General features: G+C 48.1%; 1 protein-coding gene across 10 annotated transcripts in view; it reads right to left on the reverse strand.

The window, feature by feature from the left end:
* Nucleotides 1–22,880, reverse strand: part of EHMT1 (euchromatic histone lysine methyltransferase 1) — a 119,755-nt gene that overhangs the window by 88,180 nt on the left and 8,695 nt on the right. For 2 of the 10 annotated variants that reach the window (XM_085076400.1, XM_085076383.1), the window contains exon 1: nucleotides 12,105–12,594. The exons of 2 other annotated variants lie outside the window; for them this stretch is intronic. In XM_085076400.1, coding sequence (XP_084932526.1) covers nucleotides 12,105–12,197 — 93 coding nt within the window. In that variant the 5' untranslated portion in view covers nucleotides 12,198–12,594. Of the gene's footprint in view, nucleotides 1–12,104; nucleotides 12,601–12,688; nucleotides 12,794–16,522; nucleotides 17,049–22,880 lie in introns of those variants that run through there. 6 more of the 10 variants (XM_085076391.1, XM_085076392.1, XM_085076399.1 and 3 more) reach the window with 6 other exon arrangements.

Here is a 22,880-nt window from a genome sequence, read left to right on the forward strand (position 1 = left end):
TCTTCTATTGGGGCAGGTTTAAAAACAAGGACCCTGCTGCTGTTCACCTCGAGGTACAGGCAGCAACAAGGCCTAACTGCCTTAAGACTTAAGTTTTTCCTACAAGCTTGGCCTAACTTGTCCTGCCCAGCTAATGATGCTTCTCTATTAATCACACATTGGATTCTGTCAGAAAATTCAGGTTTAAAGAGTTGCCCTATCCTACATATAGGGTGAACCATTAAACAACCTATTAGTGCAGCAAAACCATGAACCCAACCCAAAGATGAAGATCCCTTTGTAGCAAACAATAGGAATAAAAGTGGTGGGTGAAACAGGGGTTGGCACTGACAGCTCCCCTCGTTCACCACAGCTCGATGGATGCCCCAGCTGCCCCCCTTTAAAAAAACAGGCTTTACCTGGTTACCAAACCTCCCAAAATTCCTAGATTCGTTAAGGCTGGAGAAGTCTTCTAAGCCCTGTAAGATCATCCAGTCCAACCATTCCCCCAGCACTGCCAAGGCCACCACTAAGCCTTGTGCACCCCAAGTGCCACATCCAAATGTATTTCAACACTTTCAGGGCAGCCTGTTCCAATGCTTGGCAACCCTGGAGAAGAGTTTCCATGAGGAAATTCCTCCTGATATCCAACCTGAACCTCCCCTGGCACAACTCAAGGCCATTTCCCCTTGTCAGTCCCTGTTCCCTGGAGCACAGCCTGACCCCCCCAGCTGTCCCCTCCTGTCAGGAGCTGTGCAGAGCCACAAGGTCCCCCTGAGCCTCCTTTGTTCCAGGCTGAGCTCCTTTCCCAGCTCCTTCAGCCATTCCTGGTGCTCCAGACCTTCCTAGCTCCATTCCCTTCTCTGGACACTCTCCAGCCCCTCAGTGGTGTTGTGGCAGTGAGGGGCTCCCTGTGCAGCACTGGGAGGTGACAAAGGTGTCACCCTGGGACACACTGGGGACAGGGGGCTCGAGCCAACCCACAGAGGGACCAGGGATGAGCAACCAGCACCAGCTGAACCATCACATCTGCCCAGGACCTTGCTGGGGCTGGGAGCCTCCACGTGGAACATTCCAGAGCCACAAAGCCCAGCCCAAAGCAGGGCTGATGCTGATTCCTGCCCCACTCTGCAGCTCTGCCTGCCCTCCCAGCACTCCCGTTTGCTTCTGCAGGAGACATTTTCAGCAATGACCCCATTCCACTGTGCCTCCTAGTTTCACTTGCTTTCTTCCATCATGAATCATTAACCATCCCCATTTATCACCAGATAGTTATATATATAACACTTCACTTTTTACATATATAGAACTTCACATATGCTTGAAATTAAAATAATAAAGAAAATTGCACTGAAGCTTCAGGGTTTGGAGGGTTTTTGGTTTTTTTTTTAAACAAAGCTTCAAAACTATCCCACAGAAAATTACGCACTTTATACTAAAAAGGGAAAGGCAAACCTGGTTGAATTTTGAGCCTACCAACCTTCTACCCTTTTGATGTCTGACAACAAAGAGGTGTGAATGCTATTAAGTCACACACAGGTACAGGCAGAACCATCCTGTTCTGGGCTCGTTTTGATACAGCACAAGCTGCCATGCAATTCAAAAAGCCCCAAAACCAAAGACTGTCAAAAACCTACTCAGATACCCCACTCCCCTCGTTTTTAAGTTTAAATGAGGGTTAAAAAGGCACCAGGGTAGAATTGCTTTGGCAATGTGTCAGATTCAAAATCAAACAGCCCCTCCTGCCCCATTATAAATCCTCCCACAGGGATATTTTCTATATTCCATGTATTATGAACATGTCCCAGGGCACAGACAGTTTCATGGCTCCCTGTGCCACCCACTCCCACATTCCCAACAGGAAATCCCATCCTTGGCACAGCTGCATTAAAGCAGAAAGAAGGACCTGCCTTACCAATGGGCAATGAACAACTTGGGGGGAATAGAACAGAAAATAAATACAAAGTGTCCTTGCAATCCATGGCCTCCCCTGCTGGGAAGGAGCTCTCCTGCCACAGCACTTTCAGGGCACAGAGGCTTCAACCTGCCAGAGCCATCAGCACAGGGATGAACCAACGAGGAGCCAGGAAGTTCAGAAGCATTTTGTCCCAGGAAATCTCTAGGGATTTTCACTCTTTCCAACAGAGTGAAGCATCAGCAGGAAAAACCTTTTAGGGCACATCTGGGGTGCCACATCCCTCTGGCCATAACGGGATTTTATATTCCCAACCAGGATTTTGGAGGCCTGCACTGGATTGTCCATCAGCTCTCACCGTGGAAGGGCTGAGGAGGATGCTCAAAGCAGCAGCATCCTCCTGGCACAACACAAATCCATCCCCTTGCCATGGTGGGATGAAGGAGCTGTGCTGCTCCCAGAGCCTGGCAGGGGGAAGGAAGCCAGTCGAGGAGAGCAGGGACAGTTTTTTAAGCACTCTTGATCATTCCTTGGAATAAAATATAAAAAAAAAAATTGCTCATCGAGCGATTAAAATGTGCAAACATTTTGCTTGGTGTTCCGACTGCCACATTTAATATTTCAAACAACATCCAGGCCAATATTGTTGCTTAATTTAACATAACTGGATCCTGAATGCATTTCTAACAGATTAAACCACAGAAATATCCACATGTTTTAATGAGGATTTGGCACTACTTGGAGCCAAACACATTTTAGCAATATTTTTGGACTACAAATTCTTTCAGAAGAAAAGAAAGCCCACTGGTAATGGAGCTGCATTCCCTACATTTCAAGCCTCTTTGGATTTATGTAAATTGAAAAACTGAAATATTTAGTGCCATTATAATTCAAGCAACATCTGGACAATTTTCTTTGCCTCGTAAAAGATTTCAGTCAGCTTTGCAGAGGCTCAGGCCATGTTGCTCAGCAGAATGGCTCCTTTTACATTTGCATGCTTCACTTCCATTCTGCAGTTTCTATGCCAACAAGCATTTGTAACTCTTTAAAAAGCACATTTGGAACTGGGGGGAGATGGAAGATTGGAAATGTGATAAAGATTTGTTTGTTTTGGGGGGGTTTTGTTGGTGGTGTTTCCCTAAATCTAAATCATCTTCTTCTTTTTTTCTTTTCTTTTTTTTTTTTTTTCTTTTTGAGCCCTGGAAACCTCAAAAAGGCCCAATAACCATCACTGCAGCCATGGCAACTCTTCCACCTGCTTCAACATGCAGCAGGGACTTGGGTAAGAGGAGTTTGTGTTCAGCCAATTTGATGTATAAAATATAAATATAAAGATATATTACTCCAGTTCTTTCTCCAAACAAAAAATCAATGGCAAACATCACAAATGTAGGTGTCTATCCCCTCCTGCAGCATCCAGGTCCTGTGTGTTTCCAAATCCCAAGGAAAAGTAAACAGAGAGAAGCAGCTATGACTGAACTATCAGTCAAAACCCAGCAGGGTGATTTTTAACCAGATTTTTGGAAGAAACTCCTCCCCTTCCTCCCCACCCCCAGTCCCAGACCTCCCAGATGGCTCCAATTTTATATTTAAAGCTCATGCTCAGCGCTGTGACATTACAGGTGCAAGGAGATAAAGGAAACCACAACCACCAAGATGCACAATACAACATTCAGAGCAAAAAATAGTACTGATCTTACAAAACTTAGAGAAAAAACTGTATTTCTTTATATCAATACAGCCTACATTGCAAATTCCTCTCCTCCGGAAGCTCCCCACAGGACCAGAATGGAGCTGCCATCCTGGGACACCAGCAAAGGTGCCAAAAAAAACCCAAAAAAACAGTCAGACCAGGCCATTCCATGGACAGTGGGAACAAGGTGTTCCCACCAAAAGGCAGGACTAGGAGGGGATTTCCTGAGGGAGCTGCACAAGCTGGGAGCACCTACCAACAGCAGCATTTTTATTATGTTTAAGAGTATGTAGTGATGGGATAACAGGGAATGGCATCAAGCTGAAAAGAGTAGGTTTAGATGAGATATTGGGAAGGAATTGTTCCCTGGGAGGGTGGGCAGGCCCTGGCACAGGGTGCCCAGAGAAGCTGTGGCTGCCCCTGGATCCCTGGCAGTGTCCAAGGCCAGGCTGGACAGGGCTTGGAGCAGCCTGGGACAGTGGAAGGTGTCCCTGAACAGAGGTTGGAATGAGATGAGATTTAAGGTCCCTTCCAACCCAAAGCAGTCTGGGATTCTCTGATTTTCTTGTCCATGAACACCAGAGAACATAAACCAGAACCCACAGTGATCCTGCCAGTACTAAACCTTCCCGTCCATGGATCTGTCAGCCCCTTCCATCCACCTCCTGTGCAGATGTGACACCTGACCTGATGTGCTGGGAGGGCACAGGATGATGGCAATGCTGAGCAAGAATCAACCCTAACCTCAGCACCAAGAGGAAATCACAGAATCATTAAGGCTGGAAAACACCTCTAAGATCACCAAGTCCAACCACCCCCATGTTCACCATTAAACTGTGTCCCCAAGTGCCACATCCACATGGGTTTTGAACACTTCCAGGGATGGTGACTCCACCCCTGCCCTGGGCAGCCTGTTCCAGTGCTTTACAATGCCCAAATATGATAAACTTCTCTTCCTTCAGCGAGACAACAGACACAGAGGAAGGGAGACTGGGTGCCCTTGGCCAAAACAAAATGTTTTACACATTAACCAGTTCCCTCCCTCCCTGCACAGCCACAGATGATGCAGCACATCAGACAACTCATTTCAGTGCCAGGCCAGGACTTATTTTTGCAAGAAGGGATCAGAATGAGACCCAGGAAAGGCAAAAACTCCCTCAGGGAGGAGGAGACAAAAGGGCAGGATTACAGTGGTGGGGACTAGAAAAAAGTTATTAATTTTCCAAAGCCGTTTTGTCTCCCAGGAGAGTTAACAGTTGCCAGGTCCCAAACACAGCTCCTGCTGCACAGAGCCAGCAAAGAGCAGCAAAAGCTGCATTTGTGACACTCCTGTCATCTGAAAGAGGCCTACAAGCCACTGCCTGGCACCTGGAATGCCTGCAGCACAAGGAAGGAGTCTTGCAAACCTAAAGCCACCAAGACTCACTTTTCCAGCCCTGGCTGTGCTGTAGGAAGGGGCAGCTCCTCCTCTGGCCTCTGGTGTTTCCTGCCATGATTTCATAACCTCTGCCATTTCAAAAGTCCTTCTGGCAGCCCCAGCAGCAAGCATGGAGCTATTTTCCACCAGTGCGTGACTGATACAGTCAGGCTCCTCTCCCCACGTCGTGCACACGGAGCTGCCCACGGATCAGGGCCATAACTGCTGCAAACTGGAGCATTTTCACCTCCCTCAATGAACTGTATGGGTGTGGACTAGCTGGAAATACAGCTCCATCTGGGATTGAAGAGACTGAGCCTAAAATACTGAAATCAACGGCAGCTTTCGACACACAGGAGCTGGCCACATGGGTGTTCTCTGTCTGGGATAACTTCTTCCATGCTGTGCACGAGCCAAAGGCACCAACAGCAAGAAATAGCAATCCCTATCAGCTACAGAATGAACAGAACTGGGCAGGTTTATGCTGCAGCCACACCTACACCTTCCCAAGATGTCTGAAGAGGGAGGAGAGAGAGATCTCACCTATTAAGAGGAGAGAGAGTGACTTGAAATCAATGTTTGGCAAAATCAAAGTCTGTGGGGACTCGTGTTAATGAATTCCCCTGCCGGGTTTATGATATTTAAGGGAAAGCAAAAGATTGTTGCATGCATGGCAGAGCAGGTGGGACCTGAGGAGGTTGTTCACACACCTGGTTTTATATTCCCTAAGCTCCTCCTAAGCAGGAGAGGCTCCCTCCCCACCCTGTGCTCAGGGACACTCGGGTGATGAGCCACTGTCTCACTGGGCTCGATGGTCTCCCGGAGGTGGGTGGTGTTGAGGTGCCCCCCTTGCTCTCCTGCTTGAGATGGCAGCTCAGAACCGGCTGGAAATGCCAGAGATGATCTCATGTGCTCCTCAGCTAATGGAAATACCCAGGGGCCAAGGGTCCTTCCTGCCCAGGCTGCTCCCTGTGGGTCCCTTATGGGATTAGGCAGCAGCCAAGCCCGACAATTCACTATTAGCTGGACTAAGTGCTACAGAGAGATCATGAAAATGAATTAACTCTGCCCTTCTCTCTTCTGTGATGGATTACACTCTGCTCCTTCAGAGCAATCTTACATAAGGGGAGAGGGAAACATAGGAGAGATAGCAGGAATTATTTCCATGTGGTTTCTCGTGTGGAAACACAACACTGAAACTGCCCTGTGCTTCTGGCCACTCTGTGAGGTGAGGAACAGCCACATCCAGGGGTGGTGCCAGCAGCTTTTCCCTGGACACAGAGGAGATGAGCTCCACCTCCACTGGCCTGGGAGCCCCACCTGGGTGTGCAACTCTTGAGGGGACATGAATGACTGGGCAACAGCCCCTGGTCATCACACAGATCTGCTGGGTCACCACACTGGGCTTTTTCTCTCCATCCACCCTCAGTGTAAACCCCACTGGAAGCACAACCAGCTTCCAGTTTTTAAGTATTTCTCAGAGCTTGTTGGGATAAAGCTGGAAAGCAAAGTGAAGGGGACATCCAGCCCTGCCCTGCTGCTGACCTGGAGCTGCAGCTCTGCCAGTGCTCCCACACCACCTTCCCCAGAGCAGCCCTGGGATGAAAAATAAATGTGTTGGGTGATAAAACACAGAACTCCCTTCCCCAACCAACGCACCCACCAAGGCACTCATTTAGCTCTGAGATTCATCACTGAATATTGCATCACTTTGGAGCCTTTTAAGGAAACATTCCAGCATTTTCCCATATTAATCAGGTAACTTTTTTTTTAGCCAGACAGAGTTAAAAATAACCAAGAGCCAGGTAGGTGTCAGTGAACAGCTCCAGCAGGGAAAATCTTGTTCCATCACACCTGTAAGGAAGAAGTCCTTGCTCATCTCCAGGCACTGTCCCTGCAGACAAACAACCAAGCCCAGTGATAACTCTCCCCATTAATGCTGGATAATTTTAGGGTTTCAACTGCAGGCAGTCCATCTTTCTAGCAAAATCCTACCTAAGACTTGCACTATCTACCACAGCAGGCTTGACCCCGTTTTCATATGCAGAAGAAAAGAAAAAAAAACCCTCCTAATCCTACAGAACCCAGAGCAAATAACACTCTGGGAGTGGGTGATACCACCCTATTAAATACAAATATGTTCCTACAGTAGCTCAATGATTTTAAGCATTCACCATCTTTTCATTTCAGTTTTAAGCACTTTGCCTGGCAACTGTCTGAAGGGCAAACCATTATGGAAATAGGAAGACAATTAATTTTCCTTTATTCTGGAAGAGAGGATTATTGGAATAAATAAAATAATCAGCTTAAACAAGAGCATAATTCACAACTTCTGAAAAACAGGGGACAGGTTTCTTTCATTTCTCTTTCCAGAGAAAAGATTTCCAGGGATGGAGTTTGCAAGTGCAGAAGTTTTGGAGTTAACCTTGGACTGCTGACTCACAAATCACTGCCTCTATGTCTTCAGCAGGAGGAAGGCTGGCATTTCAGACACTCCTAGAGCAACTTTATATATTTATTTAATAGAGCAAATTAGAACAGCCCCCCCAAAAGATACAAAAACCATCTTCCCATCTCATTTTGAGCAGAGGTAAATCTGACACAGCCACTATTGCATGCCAGCCTTTGGCAGCAGATGTTCAGCATCACAATTATTATAGTTAAAGGAGGATCTGACACCCTGTGACACACATGTACACCTACATATATGAATTAAGTTAAAAGTATTCCACTCCCAACCCCAGAGGGAGAAGGGAAAAAATGGAAGAGGAGAGCTTTAAGTTCATATTAGTAAGAGATGAAATTATTTACTGAGAAAAATTTGGGATATCTTGGTGAGAACTGTAGAGTTATTTCTGGAGGACTCCTCTAATAGGCAGAATGAGTTATAAAAATAGGATGGAAACTGTGGTTCAAGGTTGCTACAGCCTCGAAAAGAAACAGATAATTGATGGAGGCACAGATTCCCAGGAACACTAAGGACTGTAGAAGTACTGAGAAATCAAATTGATGATCTGGAAAATAACACGAGATTAAGAATGATCAAGTTAGTGGGGGCTCCTGAAGGAGCAGAAGAAGGAGAAGGCAGACTTTTAGTTTGCAATGCATTATGAGAAGGTGGGGGAGGAATAATTGCCACTGTCCAGGGTGTCTGGGTGAGCCATGTCCCCACACAGGCCAGTATGCAGTGCTCCACATCCCTAAGGGAAGGAATTCCAGCACCCATGTGTTTATGGAGCTCACAGATCTGAGCCTGGTTCCAGCATCCAGCACCGTCCCCCTCCGTGGCTGTGACAGCAGCAGAAATGGCTCAAACTGCTCCCTGTCCTTTCTCCAGTGACAAATTTGGGGTGCCCAGGCACAGCCACATCCCAGCAGCAGGAGCTGCACCACTGGAAAGAGCTCCTGCACATCCCAGCACCCTGTGCTTCCCACAGGGAACAACATTCCCTCTGTTTGCTCCTCCAGCTGCAGAGCACCATGGCAGCAAGTAGGTCATGGACTCGATGGAAGCTGAGCAATCACCTGCAGTTTGTTTCCTCTTCCTTTCTTCACCTTTTTGGTTTTATAAGAGCCACCAAGTCACTTTACCATCAGCTTCAAACCCAGTGCTATCTATCCATCCATCCATCCATCCATCCATCCATCCATCCATCTATCCATCCATCCCACACCTCTCCTTACAGCCCCTATCTCCTGCATTTCTGCTCTCTCCCAACTCTGTTTAACTCCATCTCTCCCCTGCAGGTCTTTAAAGCAGGATTTTTCTTCCATCTTCCCTTTCCCCACGACCATATTATTCCCACCATAACACACCCCTTCTCTCACCCTCAGAACCCAAGCTATCCTCTGTGCTGGTCGATGCATTAAACCTCATCCACCATGGGAATGGAGTTACTCTACAATTCCACTTTTGGGTTAAAAAAAACACAGCTTCTTCTCCTGTGTCCCTAACTTCACTCACTAATCCTCAGGGAAAAGGGGGGTAGGGAGTCCCCTCTGCCAGCTGCTGCTGTCAGCCTTGCTCAGGTCCTGTCTCCATGCAGGACTCCATCAGATCCAAGGAGCACAGGATGCCCCAAACCCCTCCCTGCTTCACCCACAACACCTGGCAGGAGGGTTTGGGCAGAGGGACAGCACTGCCAAAGGACACAAAACAAGGATGCAGCAGCAAGGATTGATCCCAGGTGTTAAGGAAGCCAAAATTCAGCCATAAGCTGGGTTTCAAAATTGTCAGGAAGGCAGAAGAGCAGGAGATAAAACTCCTCTGAAGGCGGAGAAATGCTGTGCGTGACAGCAAACCCTTCCACACAGCGTCACCACAGAGAGGGTTCATCACAGCAAATAATTACAGAGGATAATGTCTGCTCTTAAAGGCTTTGCCAGTTGAGTCCAGGTTGGCTGAAGCAGTTAGAAGGGAGAGAAGCAAAGGCACCAGGCTTTGAAGTGGTCACCATCTGATTATTAAAGACTGGGGCTTGCATGCCATGTATATCCAGCACAGTTACTTTCTCCTCCCTGGGATTGCCAAGGTTGCATGAGGCTTTTTTGTTATAAACCTGTAGGGTTCAGTTCCATCTTGTTCTTTCTGGTTTGATTACAGTCCTGGGCTGATATGAGAACCAAAAAGGTGAGCAAGTCCCAGATTCAGGTTTCAGTTCATCCACTGAATAAAGCTGTGCTGGTGGAGAAAGAGACAGAACTGGCCACACAGGCAGGATTTTTCACACAAATCCAAAGACGTGAATGTGAAAATTCAAGCAATGAATCCTTCTGAAAAGTCCAAGCACCCATCTCAAAGAAAGTATCCAGGAGTCCCTGCTGTGCATTCCCTGCACATCCCACACCCCACAGCAGGCACTGGACACATTTCCACGGTCTGGAGAACCTCTCTCAGCTCAGCCACACCACAGCCTGGGGGTTTGCAAGGAGAGAGAGGTGCCCCCTCCATGGGAACACCCAGCAGGGCTCTGCAGAACTCCTCTGGCAGAGCCCATGAACAAACCCACAGACTGAAACTACATTTGGCTGTAGCTATTTTTTTCCTTCCAGACTTATCAGTTCCAGGGTTTGCTGGAGAGGAGCTGAATGTCTCCCTGGAACAGAGGAGCTCTGTGCAGGAGGGAAGCAGCTGTGGGATGAGGCTCTCCCAAAAGCTGCTCTGGTCCAGAGGAACCAAGTCCCCAGGCCTGGTGAGGCTGAAGCACAATGCTCCATGCTGGGGACTCTCCTCAGCCACTGAAAATAGCTCATTTCCCCCATTTTAGTCTAAAACAAGAAGAGGAGGAGGAGACCTTTATCCTCTGGCTTTGATCCAAAAGCCATGGCACTAAGGAAACAGTGTCACTTCTGTCCATTTGCTGAGCCTTTCCCCCATTCTACAACTGGAGATAGGAGGAGAAAGCCTAAAGCTGGTCCAAACCATTTCAGGGATGAACTTGATTACTCTTCCCAGTGAGGCTGTAATAAAGAATGTGATGATGGATCCAGACTCCCCAAAGTCACCCTCTGGAAAAGGGAAAGACAGAGATGGCCTGCACTGGGGGACACCCAGGGACCTGCACCTCCTCCCAGCCTAAGGACCAGTCCTGGTGTCACAAAACCTCTGGGGCCTGTCCTGGTGAAGCAGCCCCTCCTACACAATTCAGCCTGAAGATGTATTTTTGTTATCCTCTGATCATAGATTTTAAGGCTTCTTTTCACTTTCTTGCTTTCGACTTTGCTTCTCAACAAAACTATTTCCCAGCTCTTCCACCAAATGCACTTTTAAACAGAATTAGATCATTTTTCTCTGAACTAAAGCCCCTTGTCATGGTGACAGATACGTTGCTGGCATCACTTAAAAATCTGAAAGAGAAAACACTCATCCACCACTGAGAAACAAGCAGCGCCACTGAATCCTGACACAACCATGGTCCTCCACGAAATGAGTCTTTGTTCTCACCATCATCTCCAAAACAATATTCTGACAACACCATCCCCCCCATATAGATTTATATTGCTATATCTCTATCATTTCCCTCACGCCCATCAAAACGAAGTTATAATTAACCCATCATCAATAGAAATTACAATGATTTTGAAACAGCAAGAAACAATCCATTTGCATTTGGTAGCTAATTATTCCCCCTACGCACACAGCCACCAATGTTCCCTAAAACCATCCACGGAACAGACAGTCTGTGCTAGCCAGAGCTTCTGGAAAGGAGGGGAAAAGGAGGGACTAAGCAAAAAAACCTCAACATTGGGGTGGCAAAATTTTCTTCAAATCCGCAGCATCTCGAGCTCAGCCAAGTCTGTAATAGAACTGCCCTTCTGAACTCATCCAGCAGTGTTAGAATCCACCTGGGTATCACATGGAAGCTGACAGCTACCTCAGGACCAACCTAGCGGGAGCCACTGACATTTGCTCAATTATTGAATTATTATTCCCTTCTTCACACCACTCTAAGGAAACGTGAAGCCATTTTCTGATAAAAGTCGTTGGACATACATTTCACACTGGGTAACACCAGGACTGCTCCCAGAGCCAGGCAACGCTGGGATTCACAGTGGAACAGGCAGTGTTGTATCCGTGATTATTCCCTCCTCGAAGCAGGAAGGGTGTGCCCTCCTTCCAGCCATGCCCAGGGGTGACCTCCAGCCCCTCCAGCTCCCATTCATTCCAGTCAGGTACAGAACACAGCAATGCCCTTCCCACCCCTGCCCCCACGCCAGGCAGGTTCTGCTGACACATCACCTCCATTTCCTCACTATCCCCAAGGATCAAAACCGTGTTTGTAAGAGGTAAAGACACAAACGTTGGTCAGGGAGAGCTGCCTCTCCCAGCTCGAGCAGCCTGACAAAATCCCAGCCACCCAGGTATTCCTGCTTGGCATCCTGGCAGCCCCAGGTTGGCCCTCCATGGCTGACACAAAGCACTAGGGTGGTAAATCACATCCTCCTTCACCCACGCCTCTGGAGGTGAGTAGGTAAAACACTCTTTGCTCATTAGGAACTAGCTGAGGTTTCCCTTCCTCCAGGATGCCCCACAAAGCAGGGATTGGGGAGGAAGGGGCTCTGTTTCACCTGGATGCAATCCCTGTGCCTGCAACACTTACCTGGCTGGCAAGGCATCCCTCCTCAACACGCCGAGAGTCATCAGCCTTCAAAGCAAAGCCAAAATAGCTCAACGATTGTTTTCCTTCCCCCATCTGACACGGGATTGCAGCTCCTCAGGCATGGGGAGGAGGGGGAGCAAAATAATAGTAATAATCATAAGAAAAAGACTATTCTTCTGTAGGCAAAGCTAATCCTGTCACACATTTTCTTCCCAACAGAAGCATGATAGATCGAGTCCCACTGGGTTCTGCTCACAACTAAACAGGACGAGGTGGTTTCAGCTCCCTTCTGCCAACACAGCTCAACGAGCAGCAAGGCCTCACCTCCCAGAATCATTTAACTCAACACGAAGCCACCCTGGTGCTCTACCCCAGCTCTAGAAAGCCAGCCCGAGCCTCAGGATGGCCTTGCACGGAAATAGGATTACTTTGGCCTGGAGGAAAAAAAGAAACCACAACATGAAGGTCACCCATAAAATCATTACACAGCTCCCTCTTCCCCGGCTCTTAGAGAAAAAAACCTGTCTCAAACCCTCAACCTGAAAGGAGAAACACAAAAAGATATGTACATTAATGCCATATACCTCCGTCAATTTTTTTCCTCGTGTCTTTAGAGCAGTTGTTTACTGCAGCCAACTGCAGAGAAATTACAGTAGCTTAACTCTCCAACTCCCTCTAAAGGATTAATCTTCCAGTGAGCATGCTCACGCGGGAGCTTTTTCAGCACTTGCATCCATTTCATGAGTGAGGGCTGCTGCACACATGAGGAAATGCCATTTCAGGGCTCCAGGCTGAGCGAGCAGCCCCCAAACCAAGGCTAAAGCCCTTCCCAAGGCTCCACAAAGGATCTCTGCCCAAGCCTCCAGCTCCAAGGAGGTTGAAATATTCCACATCCATGGCCCCTTTCAGGAAGGAGGGGGGAGGTGGTTTGCCTGCGACACTCGTTTGAAATGTCTGACCTTGGCTTTTTCTCTACAGGCTGGTGGACAGTTCGTCCACTGAATCTGGAGTCAAAAATAGCTTCTTCTCACTGGCAGGTTTTCCTTTTGCATCACTTGTTGGCTCATCTTTGCTCTTCAGAAGAAAAAAAATCAGGAAGATAATTTGGGGTGCAGGGAGGGGGAGGGGAGGGGAAACATTCAAATAAAAACAAACAGCCTTAAAAATCTAGTTCTCAACTCTGCATCACAGTTGGTAACAGATCCTGAGACACATTTAACTCCACAGATTAAGGACCCATGCAAATGAGGATTTGCTGGTAGACAACAAATCCAGTATCTAAACAAGGCTGTTCAAGTAATCTTGTCCATTCTCTCCTAGACCACTGTGGATTAAACTGCTCTATTTGAGGTATTTCTCCCTCACTTCAAATGATGCAACTCGAATCAAAGCCTTCCTGGTGAAAATGAAGCTCCAAAACTAAGGACAAATACACTGCAGAAATAGTTTCTCCCATTTTCATCTTCTCATATTCCAGGGTTCTGCCCTTCCCCTTCCCATTTATCTAGTTTATGTCCTGTTGCTTAATTGCTCTTTGTAGCTGAAAGAGATCCAAGCCTCCCCCTCCCCCCAAAGGCTCTTATTTCAAGTTTTAAACCCAGCTTGAGTCTAGGACATGTAGAGACCAGACTGCAACCCCTGAGTCCAGGGAAAATCACAACTCCTGAGCCCAGGGAAAACCCAGAGAGGGCTGCAGCCCCAGGTTTGAGATCTCTTCCCAGATGCAGCGCCAGGCTTCACCCCAACCATTACAACCACCTAAACATGTATTTATTTTTTTCTGAAACTCTTGAGTGTCTTTGATGCCATGAAGCCCCTTTTATGTTTTAAGCCCCACAAGTGAATCCACAAAAAGGCAGGATGTCAGGAGAGTGTTAAAGAAGAGCTATGGCTGTGTTTGACAATGAGCTCTCACCATAGCGACCGCCCCTGTAAGAAATGATAAAACCTATGGTGACACTGGATATTTTGCTCTGTTGCCACCTAAATAGAATCACCCCCAGAAAGGGAATCTCTGTTACCATGCATTAAAATAGAGGCTTTGTTTTATTTATAAAGCATCCAAACTGGTTGGTTTGGATGTGTCAGAACACAGGCTGCTCAGCCACCCCTCCCTGCTCCATCCTTCGGGGACTTAATGACTGATGGCTGCACTTCATGCTGCCCTCACCTCCCACGGAGCTCAGGTGCTGCTGAGCTGCCCCAGCTCCTCCAAGGAAGGTTTGGAATCCAAACCCTGACCCTGAAAACCCCTGCAAAGCAAAGCCCAGACTGTGGAGAAGATGTGAAAAAGCCTCGATGAAGGAAGATCACATCCCACGCTTCCTCCTCCACGGCAGGACTACACCCACCTGAGAGGGTGGGACAGCAAATATGGAGTTATCCTGACCTGTCATTCCTAATTTGGAAACCAGTCATACTCCCTGAGAGTTTCGACTTTGAAGATTGACTACTATTGATTCTTCTGCAAGCAAACAGCCCAAGCTGGCAATCAGTCAATAATAAGCAATTACTCGACAGCCTCTTATCTGCAGATGCCAGCCCAGACAGCTCGATTCGTGGAGGCAGCAGGTCAATAAATCAAAGCTGTTCTCAAATTTTAAAATATCACCATTTAAAAACCCACCCAGCCTTCAAACTGGCTGGAAGAGCAGCCAGGTCAGGGGGATTCCTGCGGAACAGAGTGGTGGCTATCACTAATTTACAGCACAGGAGATAAAATGTGATGTGCTGAAATCCACCCCTGACACTCCTCATCTCTCAGGGGCTGCATGAGTGGGAGCTGGATGAAGATGATGAGAGGGAGAGGAGGAAACAAAACCCTTCTCCTTCAAACGTGTATGGGGAAAGCAGAGCAGAGCAGCCTTCCCAAAACACTCACCATTCCCAGGGACCCACCTTGCTGCTCACCAGGAGCCTCAAACCCCAACAAAAACATGTTTAACACCACCAAGACAGCAAATTGATGGCACCTCTCTTATCCCCCTGCTGTGACCTCCGTACCCTGGGTGTACAATTAATCATTTCATCCCAGGAAATGCACTTCTCTGCTTTTCACGGCCTAAACATGATACAAGCACATGAGCCAAAGGCTCCTCTTGAGCATTTTGGTGTGACCCAGAGGCGATGCTTTAAAGCCAGCAGTACCAGCAGTGCAACAAAGAAAATCAGCTGAAAACACATGGAGGCATTTGATGCTTACAGTACAGACTCCCTTTACAGGCTCATTTATATGAAAAGAGATAAAAATTGCCTACATAATTTGCAGAAGACTAAGCATGCAGCTGGAATGCCAGCCCAGTGCAATGGCAACCTTTATCTGTCTAATCTATCTATCATTGCAAGGGCAATCACAACCTTCCATCTAGTTCTGCAGACTCTGGAAATTCTGGTATCTTCCCTGTTTGTCCAGGGGTTCTTGCACAAGTCATGGAAAGAACCTAAAAGTACCAAAAGAACAGCAACACTTCAATAATGCTGCTGGTGCTGCTGGAGGAGGGTGGGGCATGCAGAACATCCACTGCAAACAGGATTAATCCCATAGATAGAACTCAATCTTCAAACTCCATTTACCACAAAACTCAGGCATCTGAAGATAGATTCTAAATGTGCTCAGTCTTCAACACTTTTCAGAGGTCTGGGAGGGAAGGTTGAGTGAAAGGCAGCAGATAATGGATTATTTCAACTCTACTTGGCAGTTGGGTCAGAGTTCTTGAGGAGGAGCCTACTGAGGTTTTCACTGCCAGCTACACACGCTGCACTCAGGTCCTGTCAGCAGTGGCTGGGCCAGCAGGAAGCTGTGGGCAGCTATGCCCAAAATCTGACAAGGATTTCTTCTCTTCTTACCCACAGAGCACCTACAGGTGGCTTTTACACTGCCAGCCTTGTCTGCAGCACTGTGGCAAAGCATGGGAGAGCACTCATGAAGAAAAAAAAAGTGTTAAATGCATCTTCCTGTATCACTCTCACCATTTATAGAGAAGCTTTGAAATGCCAAAGCAGCTGACAGGATCCCACAAACCGCACTGCAGAGCACCAGTGGCTCCTGGGTTTTGCAGGAAACCTACCAAGAAAGATTTTCACACAATACCTGCAGTTTTATACCACTTCAGACCAGTTTTCTGGTAGAAAACAGCAGACCCTTTTCCTTGCCCCTCCAGGTGTGCAGTGAACAGCAGGTCAGTGCATCCATGCTCTAAGGACAGTCCAGTGGCAGCACAGCTCTGAGGAGGAGCCTGCAAAGCTGCTGGAGTTGCTGAGCATGGAAAACATTATTTATTACCCAGAAAGGAGCTGCCTGCCATGGGCCTGGCTCCCTCAGCCCCACTGAAACCTGTGCTGGCCTACTCCTCACAAGGAAAATAATACAGCAACATTACAAACCACAGCCGTGGCAGCAACACAAGGCTATTTCTCACCTTTTATGACAAAAGCAATGCCAGTTGCAAGACAATAAGATATCACAACCTGCCATTCAGCCTCCCATCTCAAGGCACAGCCGTTCCATACAAAAGCTGGAGATCACCTGTCGTGCTCTGCTTCCTTCTTTCAAATGCAGCATTGTGTTAGCACCAGGATCCCGCTGCTTTGGGGCTGGAAGTGTTGCTAGAGCAACAAAAATGCTGGAAAGTAGAGCAGAGAACAAAAGGACTCCATGGCCCCACTGAGGATGTGATCAAGGAGACAGCAAGAATGTAAAATGGGACCAGGAGACCTCCCTTAGAGCAGGGAACTGCCATCTCCAATCCTCTGCTGGGCAGAATGGTAATTTAGCAAGTAGATCATCCCAGAAAGAAATTACAGCAGCTCAGCCCCATCTCTGCTTCTCATCAGGAGCCCCATGACTGACCAGGCACTGCTCCTCTCCATGATCTATCCTTTCATGCCCAGCAGGAAGATGCCACTCACAGCTGCCTTTGATGCAGAGAGGCAGGAATTAGGCACAGACTTTTCTGTAACAGCAGAGTAAATCCCTGCTTGCATGTCCAGCAGGTTGCCCTTGCAGCAGGAGATTGTGGTCAGAGTTCCTCTCACTGGACAAATCCAAATCAGGTGACATTCCAAAAGGTCACTGGGCTGGGCAGACACCATCAGCCTCTTCATGGGATCCCACTGCACCTTGCAGGGTTTATCAGAGTGGCCCTTGTGGATACTAAAGTGGATGCTTTAGGAAATAATCCTCAAAGCAGACCGATTCAGGGACTCCTCTTTGTCCCTTCTGGCACCTTCAGCACCGGGACACTGTGCCCAGGATGTGTGGAGAGTGTCCTAAGTGGAGCTGTCACCCCTGGAGCTGGGGAGAGGGTGATAGCAAGCAGCAGGCTGCTGAGTGATGGCAACCCACTGCCAAAATCCATCCATGGAGGTTTGTGTGCACTGCATCAGGATGTCTGGAATACTCTGGAAGAGCTCAGAAGATCCTCAGACTTCACACACACTTGGATTCGTTTGCCCTGCACTGGTCACAAGGATCTGGCTAACTCTGATTTGTGCCTCAAGATAAAGAACCACTGTTTAAGGGCAACATTTTCATGTAACAAAACCTGTCCTTCTGTGCCTGGTCTTCCTGTCACAGGTTAAACCTGTTGGCTTTAACCCTGGATCTGCTGACAGCTTCCAGAAGGCTCTGAGAGGACAGTGAGCTCCTTGCAGGAGTCACATTTGCTACACAGACATTTACACCACCTTGGCATGGGATTACAAACCACTCCAACTAAGCAGCAGCATCAGGGCAAGTCCTGGAGGTGTCTGGCTTGAAGTATAAAAGCAAAAAAAAAATTTTCAAGCTTAAGCAAATCCTTCAGTGAAGCTGATGAAGACAAAAATCCACACAGTGGCTTATGAAAATAAGCAAAGGCAGGACCAGTTTGAGGGAAGTGAAGCTCAAAGCCAGGCTCAGAGCTGGCCTCACCTCCTTGTGACCACTTGCACAGGTTACAGACCAAGCAGCAAAGAGGATGAACAGCATTTATCCACCCTCTACAATTCAAAGGTGGAGAAGTCACATGAACTGCAGAGGATCCCAGCACAGGAGAACAGACAGCCAAGGCTGCCGGAGTGCTCAGTGAGACTCCACACCTCAGGAAAACTGAAGGGGTTTGCAACTTGATCCAAGGCCCTGCTGTCCATGGCTGTGACTGTGACCTTCCAAAGCAGCCCAGGATCAATGCTCAGATGCCTCCTCATGCCTGCTCCCAGCTCTGGGAGAATCCTTGTCCCCTCCTCGCTCAGAGCCTTGCTCTGCTCTGCTCACAATGCACCTTCCCATGGCATGCAGAGCACTGGAATGTGCTCCAGCCTCACCTCAACTGGCACCTGTGGTCAGTGTTTCCATTCCAGAATAGCTCATTCCCCATTTGACCCATTAAAACAAAAAAACACAAGAGAAATACAAAGAATTCAAAGAGACAGACTGACAAATGCTGAAACTGTATAAAGTTAAAAAAAAAAAAAAAAAGCAAATTAATTCAAGTTCCTGAAGGGCGGTCCATCCACAATTTTGGCATCTTTTTAGCCAGCCCTGATAAAGGCACCTTTATAAATGATAGTTCTGTTGAGATAGGTCAAAGTTAGACCAACAGAAATGTTGTCCTGTCTGAATGTGCTGATACTGACACAGCTGTGCCCCAAGTCTTCCCTCAAGGACCTTCAATCTGGGTGTCAGCATTATACAAACACAATCTTCATTAACAGCCATTGCTTTCAACATGCAAAGGAACGGCCATGATCATCCTGTCAATTATTTCTACACTTCCAATGGACAGAAACCTGTAACTGAGGGTAAAACACGTCACATCTGCTTCTCCCTGGCTTCCCTGCTCTGCTGAGGAGGGCTGGGAGGAGCCCAGGACCCATCCAAGATGACCTTTACGCCATGGAAGCAGCTCACTTCACTCAGGAAGGCTAAATTTGCCAGCAAGCCACGTTCAAGCTATACAAGACACCCACACAGCATTCTGAGGCAGCATTCCTGGATGGAGGCATGGCTCACACCTGCCCACACAGCCAGGGCCTGATGTGCAGCCTGTTCCCAGTGTCTGTGCCATTGTGGCACCACAAACAGCTCTCCCTGCAATGCTGAATGCTCTGGAATATTATTACTGTAATAATCAGCAATTATTACTCTGATGCATTAAAGTTTGTGAATCCCAACCCCACCTGTGTGGCCTGGTTGGGTAATTCCAGAGCAGAGCCCTCAGCAGCACAGCCCTGCTCCTCTTCCTCCTGCTTTAGGTCTGCCCTGGACCATGGGCAATTCCCCCATGGAATGATGTTCATATAAACGACCTGTGTCACAGGTAGATCCCTCAGCACACCCCTGGGGGCTGTCAGGGCAAGGAAAGGATTTTTTATCTGATTTTGGGCACTTCATGCCTGGAGAAGCTGCTGCTGTCACATCAGCAGCTCAGAGGATGTAGCAGGAAAGACAGAGATGTGAATTACTCCTCCCAGAAGCTGCCCAGGCCAGCAGGCAGTGACACAGCCTCCTGTGGGGAGGGACAGATGTGCCCAGTGCCACAGCACAGCTGGGGAGCTCAGGGGATGAGACACAGCACCCAGATAATGGCAGTGCCTGCAGGAGATCAGCTTTGAAACTAAACCTGGGGAAACAGCACCTCAATTCACATGGAGATTAACAATCATTCTGATTCAAGTATTCCCAGAGAAAGAAATGGACCAGATGAGCCATTGTGGTGCTTCCAACCTGACTGATTCAGTGATTCTGTGGGATTTTCCTGGGAATTCTCCTGCAGAGGTGGCCTGTGTCTCTCAGTCTGCAGGCAGCAAGGGAAGAACAATCTGTTGAGACATTCAAGGAACAGAGAATGTCTGGCAAAGGCAGGAAACCCTGTCTCCCCTCCTGCCTTTCCTCCCTGGGTGCTGTGACACACAGGGATATTCCCAGTCAGCACAACCCTCCATTGGCCAACCCTTCACACAGTTCTGGTAATGCAGTGAGAAAACAATCCTGGCTGATTTTCCTTCCGTGCAATTTAACTTCTAGTACTGAATAGAACACACTCCTTCCCACTCCTGTGCCCAGAGCCAAACAAAGCAGATCTGCAGGAGAGGCATGTTTAAGTAGGATTTAAGATCTGCCTTGAGCTCCTGGTGGCATGGAGTGGATCCTACCCAGGCTGAGCAAGAGACTGCAACCACATGGGTTTGTCATGCATGGAATAAAAGAAGGCATGGAGAAGTTGTGCCAAAATATTAAGGCATTTTTCTCAATGAAAAAAATAAATAAATAAAACAGCTGAATCAACCAGGAGAGAGGAGTTTTTCCCAGGGTTTTTGCAGGCCAGATGCAGCCTGAGGCTGGGAGGATCCTGCACTGTGACACAGCAGGGCAGGGGATGCTGCTGGGGAGATCCAGCCCTTGTGATCCCCTCCCTGCTTTCCTCCACTCCCCTGCCCTGTGAAACCAGGCCTGAACCTCCAGCTGCAACTGCTGTGCTCTTGCAAAACCACATTAAAAAAAAACCCCAACAGAACAAAAAAGAAAGGTCACTGAGGTGACACTTTCAATTTTACTTTAGAAAAGTCCTTGACAGGTTGTCAAAGTGGATTTGTTTATTAAAAGTGTATTTTTCCTAGCAAGGAGCACAGAATGTCTGTACAATAGATGCCATAATTGCCCAGGTTTGTAACTAATTGCATCGGCTGGAACAGGATGTATTAGCCTAATTTAAGAACGAACTAAGAACATATGAAAGATCACAGATCCCATTTTCAAGGTGAACCAAGGCTGCTATCACAAGTCCAAAGAAGAGGAGCTGGACATTCAGAGTCACACCGGCTTTGATCACAAATAGTTCATACTTTACAAAGTGCTTCTAGAAGTTTTCTATTTCCTTCATCAGGCCTAGCCATGATGTCAAGGAATAAAGCCAAAAACCAGAGCACATAAAAGAGTGAACATTATGTAACTCGCCATCTCTTACCTAATGAAGATAATCTGGGCATTTAAAAATTAACGTTCAGCAGTTCTTCAACACTTCCATTTAAATGCTTCCAACACCAAGTCAGGCCTTAGAACTTTGTAAAAATATTACCTCTGTTTTACAGATGGGAAAAGCATCACAGCAGCAAAACATCAACCAGCCTTGCCTGGACATTTCTTTAACTTCTTTTGTTTGAGCTGCTGACTGCCCCATTGCCTGGGCACACTGCAGGGAGGCTGCTGTCCCTGCAGCTGATGGCAAATCCCTCCCTGATTTCTGTAGGTTTGGATCAGATCCCAAAACTCTTTTTAATATAATGCTCCAGTCTGGGTAATCTTGTGTCTTATGGAGGTTCAACACTGCAAACTCCCCTTGCAGTTAAGTGCTATTATCTGTCTGCACTAATTCTGCACAGAGGACATTTCCTCAGCTCTCTGCTCAGGCAGCACCACATTCACCAGCCCCACACATGATGCCAGGCAGCCGCTAAATAAGAACAAAAAATAAATCAAACCCCGGAGTTTTACCTTTCTCCAACACTCAACCACACAATCAGCTCCTCCAAACCTCCCATTTCACCCAGGGGACAACACTGCAGGAGCCCTGGGACACAAGCAGGTTATGTTCTGTGCTTGCAAAGCACCCTCCACACTTACAGGGTGACAAAAATTAGCTTAATTAATAATACATCGGCAAGGAAATGTTAACGAGCAGCCAGCAGGGGAGCAAAGGACTGCTGTCTAATCTCCTTGTGTGGACTGCTTGCTTTGGCAGGATCAGCAATGCAGCATCCCCATCCCGGGCAGGGACAGCTCGGAGCCACCGGGGACACACACAGGAAACATTGACATCTCTCTGCAAAAGCAGACACTGTTGCATCAGGAGTTACTCTTGGCAGCCCCAGCCAACTTCCACTTGTGGAGTTTTGGTCATTTAAAGAAGAATTTCGGCTATCCCCGGGCACCCTGTGTATAAACACACAGACACGGGGTCTCCTCCTGCTGCTGCAGCTCTTGGGCCATGTCTGCAAATTCTGCAGCTCTGCCCATGCTGGCCTCGAGCTGCTGGGTCACCAGTGGGGGACCAGAGCAGTTCTTTGGAGGTCACAGGGAATATCCAAGCCATTTGCTCAGGGCTTGCCCACCCTGAAGATGCACAGCGTGCTGAGGCAGAGCAGACAATGGCAATCCCCCTCACAGGAGGCTCTCCTCGCTGGGGCAGGAGGCAGCTCTGCACCCCACGAGAGGCAGCCCAGGGCTCCCAGCTCACAGGCAGCCCTGCCACGGGAGTTCATCCCCTGGGCAGCGTGGGGAGGAGGTTTCCTGCAGCCCAGGGAGCAGCCGCCGCTGCTGCCTTTCATGGGAAGCGTGGCTGGGAACAAAGGCCTGCTGAAGAAAGGCAAGAGGGCTGCTGAAACTTCCCAGCACTGGCCCAGGCCCAGACCTGACAAACCAGCCTCGTTCCTCAGCACCTCCTGCCCTTCTCCTCCTCCTGCACTGATCCCACTGGGTCAGTGCTTGAGCGCAAATGCTAGCAGGGGATAGGGATAGGGACAGGAAGGGAGATGGGGAGGATCTGGGTGTCCTACGGCACTGACACAGCTCCAAACCCCAATTCCTGACCAGACAGGAGCCACGATCCCATCAGCAGCAGCCACATGCACGTTCTCCCTGCACAAAGCACCAGCATCTGCAGCAGGAGGGGAAATCTGGGGCTGCTGTCACGACAGGGGCAGGAGATAAATGGTGTCTATAGAGGAGCCTCCATGAGGGCAGTCTGGAGGGTTGAGAAAACATCAAATCAACAAGGTTTTAATAAAAGCCATAAATGA

The sequence above is a fragment of the Lichenostomus cassidix genome, chromosome 17 (genome assembly GCF_008360975.1).
Source record: "Lichenostomus cassidix isolate B80296 chromosome 17, HeHo_3.0, whole genome shotgun sequence".
NCBI lineage: Eukaryota > Metazoa > Chordata > Aves > Passeriformes > Meliphagidae > Lichenostomus > Lichenostomus cassidix.